At 42.4% G+C, this 13,723-nt stretch overlaps 1 protein-coding gene across 2 annotated transcripts in view; it reads right to left on the bottom strand.

The window, feature by feature from the left end:
* nvy (CBFA2/RUNX1 partner transcriptional co-repressor nervy) overlaps positions 1-13,723 on the bottom strand; it is a 90,206-nt gene that overhangs the window by 37,063 nt on the left and 39,420 nt on the right. For both annotated transcript variants that reach the window (XM_089736046.1, XM_089736047.1), the window contains exon 2: positions 4,456-4,528. In XM_089736046.1, coding sequence (XP_089592172.1) covers positions 4,456-4,528 — 73 coding nt within the window. The remainder of the gene's footprint in view (positions 1-4,455; positions 4,529-13,723) is intronic.

Below are 13,723 nucleotides of genomic sequence, written 5' to 3'. Positions count from 1 at the left end.
CTCACAGCCCACCTGGTGTTAAGTGGTTACTGGAGCCCATAGACATCCACAATGTAAATGCGCCACCCACCTTGAGATATACATTCTAAGGTCTCAGTATAGTTACAGCGGCTGCCCCATCCTTCAAACCGAAACGCATCACTGCTTCACGGCAGAAATAGGCAGGGCGGTGGTACCCACCCGCGCGTACTCACAAGAGGTCCTACTACCAGTAAATACAGACGATATTAGTTACAAAAATTTATTTATTTATTTTGTAGTAGCCGAAGCAAACGCTGCAATTTCAAATGTAGCCTTCGATAAACATAATCTTTTTATGGGGTTCGATACAAAGACATAAAGACGTGAGCTGAAACTAGATGAACCATATAGCCGCTTAGTATGTGCTAATGTTTTAAGCAGATTTTTACCTGTTTGTCTGAACCTTTGAGCATGTTGCAGTTGCATTTGACAACTGCAAACTTGTATTCGCCTGCAATAATTTATAGCAAAGGCGTGAATAATCTTCCAACAATAAAATTCTATTTATACAGGACACTTTTGTTATGTTTTTGGTCTGTATATCTGTATGAGAAACATCTTATTTCTCTCCGCTAATTGTTCACGGCTGATGAAAAATCGCGAATAATTAAAATTCGTCTTTATACAAACAATTTCTATCGCAGCCATCCGCAATCTCCAGTAAAATCGAGTCCTCGAAATCTATCTATATATAAATTTAACTTATTATATAGGTATGTTCCCCAACTATGCTAAAAAAAAATCGGGAAATGTGATTTCTTTTGAAAAACTTATATCATTATAGGATCCTTTTGTCCAATTGAATTTAAGAGTGATTCCGTATCGTTGAAAATGTAATTAGGAAAGGGTACAGATAGAATTTGAATCGTATCAAACGGTCCGTCGATATTGAGCCTTATTTTTTATATCCTTCAACTGGACATACATATATTTATGTACTTTGTACTGTGAACCGTGAGTAAAAATATAAAAATTGCTTACAGTGACATCTATCAAAAACCTGAGGAAGCTCTTGAGTCGCGTAAGCACTAACTTTACAACATCTCCAGCTAAATCTTTTTATTTTTTTTATTGCTTATATGGGTGGACGAGCTCACAGCCCACCTGATATTAAGTGGTCACTGGAGCCCATAGACATCTACAACGTAAATGCGCCACCCACCTTCAGATATAAGTTCTAAGGTCTCAGTATAGTTACAACGGCTGGCCCACCCTTCAAACCGAAACGTATTACTGCTTCACGGCAGAAATAGGCGGGGCGGTGGTACCTACCCGTGCGGACTCACAATAGGCGGGGCGGTGGTACCTACAATCAAATCTTGTAAGTGTTATCTTTACATTATATTGACGAGGGTTTTAATTCCACCTGCGACACGTGAAATTACGAAAATGATCTTAAGACGTTAAATAAATCAAAATCGGTACAAAGGACAGTGCCGACAACCATGGTTTGCCCTCTTTTCAATATCTCATTGGCACTAACATACGTAGCTGTATATACCACATACATTTTTCCACTGCCACCTCGTGAAGTCTGTTGCCACCATAGAGGGAGGGAGAACTTGTGACTGCAATAGATGCACAGCATTTAACAGTGCAACGAACGTGAGAAACATTATATTTCAGTTTCGCAGTTTGCTTAAAAATTCAGGGACTACCAGAATTACCACGTAAGTTTTTAAAGACAATTGCTGTACAAGTCATATATGTATATTGATATTATTTAAGGCACAGTTGGGCCAGACCGATGTTAGGACGTCCCGTGAGTCCGCGCGGGTAGGTACCACCACCCTGCCTATTTCTGCCGTGCAGCAGTAATACGTTTCGGTTTGAAAGGCGGAGCAGCCGTTGTACTATTAACCTTAGACCTCATACCTCAAGGTGGGTGGCGGTATTTACATTTTAGATGTCTATGGGCTTCAGTAACCACTTAGCACCAGGTGGGCCGATGTAATCAATAAAAAAAGAACTCTTTGCTTATCAATTTAATGACGCATCCAGTATTTATATTTCTACGACCGAGCCCCTACAGTCCGTGCCTCGAGCCGCCATCATAAGATTAGCATCGCGCGTCAGCTGTGCCAGTTCCCAGCGCGTCAGGCTTGTACACAGAAGCACGGGGTGACGCGCTGATCGGAATGTTTTGGTGGCGATGTACCTATTGCCTATTCCTGTACGAGTAGTAATTGCAACATGCCTTTCATACAGTACAGGGTCAAGCTAACCATCAAGGACTCTTTTTAATCTTGTACCATTTAAAAACGTCATCTTTATGACATTGCCTAAGGCCCTTTTTTTTTTTTCGGGTAGAGGGCCGAACCTCCTACGAGGTCCCCGCGCAAAAGGGGCGCGCGGGGTATGTCAAACTCAACGATCTGCATGGTGTTGTGAGCAGACCGCGGGCCCAAGGATTTTAGAGCCCATCCCACTAAACGACTCCCCTGCACTCTTACACCCGACGTCCGATCCCCTCCGAGGTCAGAACCCGGATGAGGTAGGGGGGCTACCGCGGTCAACACTACAACCAGACGGCGCGGCTCACCCCAAGGACGCCCAGCCGACGGAGCCTTCGGGGCGAATCGAAGGCTCTGAAACGTCTGCCGTCTCGGTACGGCAGCCCGTCGGGCCGCCCAGACGGTGCCGCTGGTGTCCCGGAATACCCCGCTGGACCAGAACCAGCCTGCCGGGTCGGGGCGCGATACACCGTCGACCGGTCGCTCTATTCACTCCACAGCAGCGCGCTAGAGTGCTGGTAACGCGCCGCGCGGCCTCACCCCCTCAGGTCGCCCCTTGACATTCACCGGGGGGAGGCCGCTACCTACAGGGGCCGGGACGTACGGGCGTATTCCCGCCTCCGGCCCCCGGCTCGACGGCGACGGATCGGTGCGGAAAGGGAAGAGCTCTCCCTCTCTCGCTCCGCCGCCTCCTTCTGCGAGATGGTGGACTCGCAGAAGTCGAGCATCGCCTTCCAGGACGCGTCGCTGCCGAGCATCGTAGCCACGACGCGCGACAGCGAGAGGTCCTCTCCTATGACCGCGACGAGGGCGGCGCGTTGCTCGTCGAATCCAGAACAACGCGCCAATGTGTGTTCCGCTGTGTCATCCTCGTCGCGGTCCGCGCAGTGGTGGCACTGCGCCGTCGGTTCCCTTCCGGCTATCTTATGCAAGTACCGGCCGAAACATCCGTGGCCGGTAAGCATTTGCGTCAGCCGGAAGGTGAGGCATCCGCGGTCGCGGCCCACCCAGTCCGCGAGAACCGGGCGGACCGCCTCGACGGTACGGAGGCTGGCCGACGGGTCCGCCAAGCGGCGAGACCACCCCTCCAGCACGGACCGCCGAGAGTGGAGCCTCCGCGCTCGAACTACTCCTTCGCCGGGGCGCCCTTCCCCCCTAGAGCGGAGGTCGCTACGCCACCTGTAATCGGCAGCGAGTGCCTCCGCCTCCAGGTCCCAGGGTGGCGCCCCGGCGTGCAAGCACGCCGCCTCGAAGGAGACGGTGCGGTATCCTCGGATGGCCCTGACCGCGATCGCGCGCTGCGGACGTCGCAGCGCGGCGACGTTCTGGCGGGTCAGGGCCTGGCACCATACGGGCGCGCCGTATAGTGCCATCGACCGCACCACCCCCATGTAGAAGCGGCATTGCCTAAGGCCCTAAGCTTCAGTAAACTGCGAAACAAAATGGCCAAGCAACAAGATGGCCGCGTCCCTAATATTTTATTATTATTATTATTGTCATCATACATACAACAACCAAATACAGAGACACAGCCAAGCCGTTCTCTATTGATCTCTTTCAACTATTTTTGTTTAAATAATTATTGGGTAAAAGGATTTTTTTGTAATCCAGACGAAGTTCTTATGTTGTGAACGTCAAGTGAAAGCTTCCATATTATTGTGAGACTAACAGCCTCAACCATTTAGGGCAAGACGAGAGGATACTTCGCAGCAGAACCAGCTGTGGTAACAGTGGTCACAACAAACTGGTGAGGCCGATTACGAGATCTTCCCGGATTCGGGAGTAGGAGCTGTTTGATGTTGAAGGTCCGGGTGTTGGGCTTGGTCTTATCTCGTGTTTGGGTACTCCTAAGACATTATGCATTTCTAGCTCGTATGCAGCGGTGGATTTACACTAGGGGCAGTCGGGGCAAGTGCCCAGGGCGGCAATTTTTTGAAAGTGAAAAACATTTATAACTGTTAGAAAAAATAAACAAATATTTATTTATATTTCTGGGATATATAATATATAATAAGCTTTCCGAGATAAATTAGATATTTTTTGGAGTTAATTTTGAAAAATAAAATATATAAACTATAAGTTTAAGTAAAATTCCAGTATTGGGGCGGCTTTTTTTCCGGTGCCCAGGAGCGGCATTAAGTTTAAATCCGGCCCTACTCGTATGTGGAATTAGTTCCATATTAATATAGTACAAACTTACATTTCCTCCTCTCGGTGGACGTCGGCTGGCTGTAGTCCTTATCCGGCACTTCTTCCTTCACCTTCGCTTCCATCTATAACAAAACGAAGCTTCAATTACAAACTTAAATTCTGCACTGCATGATTTTTAGATGGGTGAATGTGGTCTGCCATCCACCTTGAAACGTGCGTTCTAAGTCTCAGTTCTATAGTACAGCAACTGCCCCACCCTTTAAATTGGGACGCATGGTCGCCTCACGCCACAATTAAGAGGGTTCCCAGGTGCCACGTTATTATTATTTTCATACCGCCTATTGTGGTAAGGCCCAAGCGATGGATCGACCAACTCAAGTTGAACGTTGGCGATTGTTTACATGATTGTACCATGCTCACCACAAACCGGGAGAAGTGGCAATAGCTGGTGATAGTGAGGCGCATAACATCTGCTCATAGCAATGATACTGAATAACAGCCTCGACCACTCTGACAAGAGTGATACGACAAAGAAATATTGTGGTAATGTGTGATCCAATCGGACAATAGCCTTTGGAGGTATCGATGAAAGGGTATGATAGTAGCTTCATTACCTCATGGTTATTTGGAATGGTGCACGGACACTGAATGTTCTTTTCGGAAGTCAAAACTCCTCGGTCAATGAATCTAAAGTTTTATGAAATGTTACGATGTCCCATATTAGTGTATAGCTTGCAGCTGGATACCTGCGGTTTAGTGCCTCCTACTTATTTCTGATGCGAATTTGATTGGCCTTACAGTTGAGAGATAATTTTGAACCGTGTCCATGTGTCACGGAGAAGCAATCCTAGTCTTCGGTATGCAAATTGGGACAACCATTAAACATTTTGAGACTTAACCTCATATCTTGGAGTGGACGACAGCAAATAGGTTTATTAATTTTTTTCCTACCTATTCTAGTGACCTCGAAAGGTCATGCTAGATTCACCGAAGGAGTAGATGAGCTCACGGGGCTCTAACCTGTGGACGTTACTAACACTAGCTTTAGCAAGAGCTTCCCAAAATCTACCATCGGTTCGGAATCGCGAACCCACTGAGAAGATACGGCGAGAAACTCTCTAGGCTGTGGCTGAGCATTCACGATGCAATGTCTATAAGCTTCTGTAACCATATGACACTGATCAATATTCGCATGGAATGTCGACGAGAAACACTTTAGACGCTAGCAAAACTTCAATTCAAAATCTCGGACGTCATGTTTTTTTTTTTCAATTGCCTAGATGTGTGGACGAGCTCACAGCCCACCTGCTGTTAAGTGGTTACTGGAGCACATAGACATCTACAACGTAAATGCGCCACCCACCTTGAGATATAAGTTCTAAGGTCTCAGTATAGTTACAACGGCTGCCCCACGCTTCAAACCGAAACGCATTACTGCTTCACGGCAGAAATAGGCGGGGCGGTGATACCTACCCGTGCGGACTCACAAAAGGTCCTACCACCAGTAATTACGCAAATTATAAATTTCCGAGTTTAATTTTTATTACACGATGCTATTCCTTCACCGTGGAAGTCAATCGTGAACAATTGTTAAGTACGTACGTTAAGTACGTCAATCGTGAAAAATTGGTACCCGCCTGCGGGATTCGAACACTGCTGCATCGCTATATACGCACCGGACGTCTTATCCTTTAGGCCACGACGACTTCAAAACACATTAACTAATGTGATCAACACAAACGCTAAATTAAAGCCTTCGTCAAACAGAACGCGTACTTAGCGCCGCGTACTTAACGCCGCGCTCTTTTCATGTCACACCAATTGACTAGATGAGTCTAACGCTCCTTGACGCAACGCATTCGCCAAATCATAGTGCCTTTCGATAGCAGTGTGAAAATTTAAAAGTATTAAGATGTCGAGTGATTCAGATGTGGCATTGTATAAGCATGGGTATTTTCTAACTATTTATATCAATTTTTCGGGCATTATCTAGTATTTTAATACACATTCACTCAGACGCTAAAATAAAATTGGTAAAAAATTACAATGCCTGACGTCAAAGCGTCCTAACGCCGCGACATAGCGCTGCGTACTTATAGCGCTGGGGCTTTGTTTGACGGTATGTTACTATATTAGTACAACACATCTCGGCGTCATAGCACGCCGTTAGTTAGCGCTCTGACGCGCGCTAATTACGCGTTCTGTTTAACGAAGGCTTAAATCGCTAAATCAGATTCAATTATGTGCCCACGTTTCGCGGAAATTGAAGATTGGCGAACCTTCTTGATTTAACGTTCTTGTAAATATTATGAGTGCATAAGTTCAATGTGGATTTATTGTATTTGTATAAATGAGAAAGTGTTGAAGTGAACGCGCCACTTGATCGAGGCATTAGCCAGGTGTTGGCCAGCAGCGGTTACGTTGAGTGACGTAAAGCTGCAGTGTTACCAGCGCACGGAAACAGCTCGGTTTGTTGAGAATCAATGAAAGCTTTCATTTAAATTATACCTATTCTGTTTGTAAACGTCTTCTAAGGTCTTGTTGTTGTTGCAAATGGATTGCTCGTCTGATTTTGAGGGGCTTCGTGCGTCATATACAGCACATAGACACCGCGTGAAGGCCGGTATTCATCTTCCGATAAGGTTGGTATGAATTCCGTTTTTTACTGGTGGTAGGACCTCTTGTGAGTCCGCACTGATAGGCACTACCACCTCCCTACCTTTTCTGCCGTGAAGCAGTGGTGCGTTTCGGTTTGAAAGGTGGGGCAGCCGTTGTAACAACCTATACTTGTTTGATTTTTATTACACGATGTTATTCCTTCACCGTGGAAGTCAATCGTGAACATTTATTGAGTACGTATTTCAATAGAAAAATTGTTACCCGCCTGCGGGATTCGAACACCGGTGCATCGCTCGATACGAATGCACCGGACGTCTTATCCTTTAGGCCACGACGACACGACAAAATTTACAAAACATTTATAAAATACTATATTTAACAAAAACGACTTGAACTACAAGAAACACATATGCGTTAATGATTTTTGAAAGTAATTCAATCTCTTTCCTATATTCTTGGGATTATTGTTATAAATTCTCGGGTTTTAGTTCCACAGAGCTGGTAACATAGAAGAGTTCTGTATTCAAGTCTGTTCTGTGTTGAGTGTTTACAGACGGCGGTCTGGTACTGCGTCACTTGGATGCTGCGGTGATGGTCTAGTGGCCGGATGTAGTTGCAGAGAACTTTAAGGTTTGGAAATTTAATCTAAATTCTAATTCGATGTATCTTGTGATATATAGAGACGGCACGAGACTTGTGCTTCGAAGGAAGATATTACAGATTGAAAATAGTAATCAAAACTATATTGGTAGCACGGCGTTTTCGGTACGCAGCGGCTTGGCTCCGCGCCTAGCATTGCTGAAGTCCATAGGCGACGGTAATCACTCACCGTCAGATGGACCATATGCTCATCTGCCGACTAGGACAATAAAAATATCGTATTGCTCACAGGTTCACTGGGTAGGGTTTTCAATAGGCAAAGCATTTGGCGATACTTAGGCAAGCGAAGTTTCAAAACGGTGAAATTTCTATTGGTCAATGTACACATAGATTAAGATTAATAGAGTAAGAAGAATAATATTTTCTGGTGGTAGGACCTCTTGTGAATCCGCACGGGTAGGTACCACCACCCTGCCTATTTCTGCCGTGAAGCACTAATGCGTTTCGGTTTGGAGGATGGGGCAGCCGTTGTAACTATATTGAGACCTTAAAACTTATAACTCAAGGTGGGTGGCGCATTTACGTTGTAGATGTCTATGGGCTCCGATAACCACTTAACACCGGGTGAGCTGTGAGCTCGTCCACCCATCTAAGCAATAAAAAAAAATACAATGAAATATTATTCAAAATCTGTTCTTTATTTAGTTAAACGTCATACCATTTGGCTCTGGTCTGGCGAAGACCCACGGTCCGTACCAGACAGTAATACGACTGAGCATGAGTCAGAAAAAAACAGTTCTATTGGATGTTAAATACTTAGAGACTACAGTAATATGAAATCATAACAATGCCGTGAACAATGTTTGAGTTAGGAGATTTATAATGATCTCAATTTATTATTAGTTTATTAACGCGTTTTTATTAGCTTGACCTGTTTCTATGGAATGTAATCTTTCACCGTCATGAAGGCCTTCGATAACAATAATTATGTGTGTTACATCTGTGCCGCTAATTGTTTTTGTAATTATTCTGAAAAAAAAACAAAAAAAACCGAGTGTTGCGTTGTGTTAATTGAGCGTGGACTGTATTTATTGTTTTGAGATATTTATTTTATCTATCTATATATTAATACGTGAAGCAAAAACTTTGTATCCCTTTTTACGAAAATTGCGCGGACGGAGGAGTATGAAATTTTCCACACTTACAGAGAATATAGAGAAGAAGTGCACAATGCTAATATTTTTTTAAAATAATGCATAAAAGATACATTAAATCAATAAAGAAAACATTACACACACTACATACCATGTATTTGACGCACACACGCATGCATACTATTTATTGTCAAACTTTTGTTCTTGACGTCTGTTGTCAAATTGAGAATAGATTAAATATTGTTTGTCTTTGTTCATATTATTTACAGTGTAGTCTTGGCGAACTTTGTGATTATAGAAGTATAAAATACAATCATAATAGTGTACAAACTTACAATTCCAATTAATTATAGTCGAATTTCGACTACTGCGGGACCTCTAGTATATATATAAAAATGAATTGCTGTTCGTTAGTCTCGCTAAAACTCAAGAAAGGCTGGACCGATTTGGCAAATTTTGGTGTTGAATTATTTGTGGGAGTCCAAAAAAGGTTTAAAAGGTAGATAAATATGAAAATGCTCCGAATTAAATAAAAGTAACAATTTTGTTTTTTCTTTGATGTGTCCTCCGTCAGACGGATTCCTTTTGTTTGTTTTAAGTTTATTTTATACAAAATTATAATTCTTACTGGTGGTAGGACCTCTTGTGAGTACTGTATGTGGTATTCTTGTGAGTCCGCACGGGAAGGTAGCAAATGATGGTCAGGTCAGCTAGTAAATGATAAATTAAAGACTTAATTTACGAGAAGTATAAAATTCATGCGTTGCTCTTGGCGGCTAAATTTTGAAAGAAGATTGGTGTCATGGCGGACGTGGCTCGCTGACATTTTGACGTTCAGAAACTGAACACAGACAGAGACATTAAATAGAATAAGTATTTAATCGGTGCGTTTAATTTATCGTATTACCAAGATCAAGGGCAGTCAAGCGACATGGTCCCCTTAATTTTTTTTATTGCTCTTGTAGGCAGAAGAGCGGCCTATGTATACGGCCTATCTGATGAGGTGAGTGGTTACCGTCGCCCATGGACTTCGGCAACGTCAGGAGCAGAGCCAAGCCGCTGCCTACTGTCAGTCATCATAGAACACAAGATATTTGACAGATAGCGGCTTGGATCTGCCCCTGGCACTGCTGAAGTCCATGGGTGACGGTAACCACTCACCATCAGGTGGGCCGTATGCTCGTCTGCCTACAAGGGCAATAAAAAAAAGACGCCTGAATCTCACTAACGACATTTTCAATATAAGCTTCCATAAATACAAGTTCCGAACAACAACATTCGGACCGTCGGTCTACTGGGGAATATCACCCGCTCGGTGAAAGATCTTCCCTCCACATATCATATTTTATCTCCACATATCATAATCATGGATGGCTGCAGGCTCCCGTCACTGCACTAGAAAGCGTGCAAAGCAAAAATCGTAAAACAACAGACCAGAACAGAAACTTTTTTATTTATTTGATGCTTAAATAGGCAGGGCTCCCACCTGGTGTTAAATGGTTACTGGAGCCCATAGACATCTACGACCTGGAGTGATGTCAAGGAGCAAGCGCAAGACAGGGTAAAGTGGAGACAACTTGTGAGGGCCCTATGTACCAGCGGGGTACCCTAGGACTACAACAACAACAACAACAACATAGACCTTTACAACGTAAATGCCGTCACCCACCTTGAGATATGAGTTTTAAAGTCTCAATATACTTACAACTACTACCCCACCCTTCAAACCAAAACACATTACTGCTTCACAGCAGAAATAGTTATCTACTCTCATCAATGTCTATAAATTACTAAAATAAATAAACACTTTTATGAGTAGTTACTTTCTCCTCTTGGAACTCATTAATTGACGCACGAAAGCACACAAAACTAGCACGAAACCGCGACATTCGTTGTGAAAACTCGACTAAAACAAAAACTTTGAAAGCTCGCGTCACCATTAGTCAGGGGCGGAGCTTAAGAGCACCTGTGAAAACTGATTAAGCGCATAACTTAAGGCAAATCCTTCAATTACGTGCGAAAGTAAAAATTGTATTCGGGGGGTGTGCACCTGACGCGCCCATCTGGTCCCAGCGCACACCCCGGGGAGGCAGGCGTTGGAAATACACTAGGCTCTCTTTCACCTACCCGCTTTTGCTGCGACGCTATTATAAATAAATAAAAATAAAATAAAAAAGCCTTTTATTTCTTCCAGAAATTGCTAGTTTACAGCTGCATAGTTTTAATAGTATCAAAAAAAACAAATTTTATTTAATTTATATTTAATGGATATTAATTATTTTTTATATGAGGAATTTGAGTATGCTGATTTTCCTAGTTTTGGTATTTAAATTTGCGACGCTATTATGAGTTATTATTTACCACCTTCACTGCGTAAACACATATCGGCCCTTCGCGATACATTCAGCTGGTGCGAGCGAAGAATACTGGTGGTAGGACCTCTTGTGAGTCCGCGTGGGTAGGTACCACCACCCTGCCTATTTCTGCCGTGAAGCAGTAATGCGTTTCGGTTTGAAGGACGGGGCAGCCGTTGTAACTATACTGAGACCTTAGAACTGATATCTCAAGGTGGTTGGCGCATTTATGTTGTAGACAGACTGAATAACAGATTTAACGCGAACGAAACCACACGGCATGACTAGTCAATGTATGTTATCTGGAGGCTGAACAAGGACCGATTAATGATGAGATAGTTGATGTACAAAATAATATGTGCGTATTGTGTTGCTTTTGTTTTTTTGTAACTTACATTTCTATTTTCACTTTCTACTTATATGTCATTTTGATTGTGGAAACATATTTGGGTATTGTTTTAGCTATTTTTTAAAATATTATATTAATATAATATTAAATAAATAAATACGGAACCCTCGCACTAATAGCACCGAGCTTTGAGTGTACCTGGTGGTCAACTGACACCTGTCAACGTCAGACCTTCCAAATCAAGACACACGATGCAGGAGCATGTCAGATGGACAGTGTTTACAATTGTGAGCTTTCTGATATTAAAAGCTCACGCCCCCGGCCATATGGCGGCCACGTGCTTTCGTCAGGAGTGCCAGAGCTTACGTCAGTAGCATAGACTGTGATTTCGTAGAGGCGTTATTGTATTTTAGGGGTGATATATTCATCAATGTTCAGGAGGAAATATTGGTATTGAATCCTCTAAAACGTCAATGGTATGAAAATAATAATTTTAAATTCTTAGAAATACATTATTCGAATTATTTATACATCACAATACGTAGCTCCTCATATTATGTCTAAGATTTGCTAAAACCCAAGAAAATGCTATACCTCATAAAGTACTTTTGTATTTAATAGATTTTTTTTAATTAAAACTATGTTCCGATAAATAAATAGAAGTGCAAGTGTGTTTAGTAATAATTTAATTATAAGTATATAAGGTATTATCTATACTAATATATAAATCTACAGTGGTTTTTACGGATGTTCCGTTATAACTACTGAACCGTGCATCCGATTGACTTGAAACTTGGTATCCGTGTAGAAAATACATGTACTTAATGGATAGGCTAATATTTAAATTAGTTTATTAGTAATATTTAATGAGCGTTGGACTTCCTAATAATTATAATGACAATAAATAATAATGTTAATTTTAAATGCCCAGTGTTTTTTATTTTATTTTTATTGCTTAGGTAGGTGCACGAGCTCACAGCCCACCTGGTGTTAAGTGGTTACTGGAGCCCATAGACATCTACAGCGTAAATGCGCCACCCACCTTGAGATATAAGTTCTAAGGTCTCAAGTATAGTTACAACGGCTGCCCCACCCTTCGAACCGAAACGCATTACTGCTTCACGGCAGAAATAGGCGGGGCGGTGATACCTACCCGCGGTGGACTCACAAGACGTCCTACCACCGGTAAATGTAATGTTAAGAAATTGAACACAATCTGTGTGTTCGTTCTGTTGTCGCGTGTTCTATGTCGAACATCTGTGAGGTGGTGCGCGAGCCACCTATAGCGGACACGCGGGAGGAAGTCGTGGGCACACTGAAATATGCAAGACGCGCCACCGGTGTAAACTAAACCGAATAGTTGGTGCTACAAAGATAAATAATATCTAGAAACGGTTCATTGCTCAGCCATTAGTTCTTAAACGAAGATACGTCGGGCTTTTTTATTTATTTTTTTGGAACGTAGTTCCTTATGGGTCTATGCGGAGGGATACCCTAACGGGGAAAAAACGTCTGTAACATAAGATTTTTTTAGTAATGCACACAGCGTACGTCTTAACTTTGTAATAACGTACAAAAAATAACATATTTTTCATAAATCATTGTGAATAAAATAAAGTTGATAACTTTGTAAAGTACTTTTTATTTTTTAATTTTATCGATGAAAAATTCATAATAAAAACTCTATACCCGTATAGTTATTTTCTTTATACCTCGAATAGAATCGAATCGAATCGAAAAATCGAAATTAATATTTTTATAATAAGGAACTTCGTTCCTATCCGGTGTCCCACGAACCACACATCTTTTTTTATTCATTTCGTAGCTTAAGAGGCTAATCCAGCTACGCGTGACCTCAATCTGATAGAATTTGCTAACACTAGCCCTAACACGAGCAGTGTATTGCAGAATCTAACAACGGATAGGAAACGCGAACCATTGAAAAAAATCTGGCCAGAAACTCAATAGGCTGTGTCTCTAGGTTAGCCTCTTGATTACAAGATACGGTATTGACAAGGGAAATGTCTTCTATTATCTTGTTAGAGCGATATACCCAATTATGTCTAAACTAGAGGTCCCGCAGTAATCGAAATTCGACTATAATTAATTGGAATTGTAAGTTTGTACACTATTATGATTGAATTTTATACTTCTATAATCACAAATTTTGCCAAGACTACACTATAAAAAATATTAACAAAGACAAACAATATTTAATCTCAATTTGACAACAGACGTCAA

The sequence above is a fragment of the Bombyx mandarina genome, chromosome 20 (genome assembly GCF_030267445.1).
Source record: "Bombyx mandarina strain Sakado chromosome 20, ASM3026744v2".
In the NCBI taxonomy this organism is placed as follows: Eukaryota; Metazoa; Arthropoda; class Insecta; order Lepidoptera; family Bombycidae; genus Bombyx; species Bombyx mandarina.
Note: the sequence above shows the minus strand (reverse complement) of the source record. Positions and strands in the feature narration are given on the sequence as shown.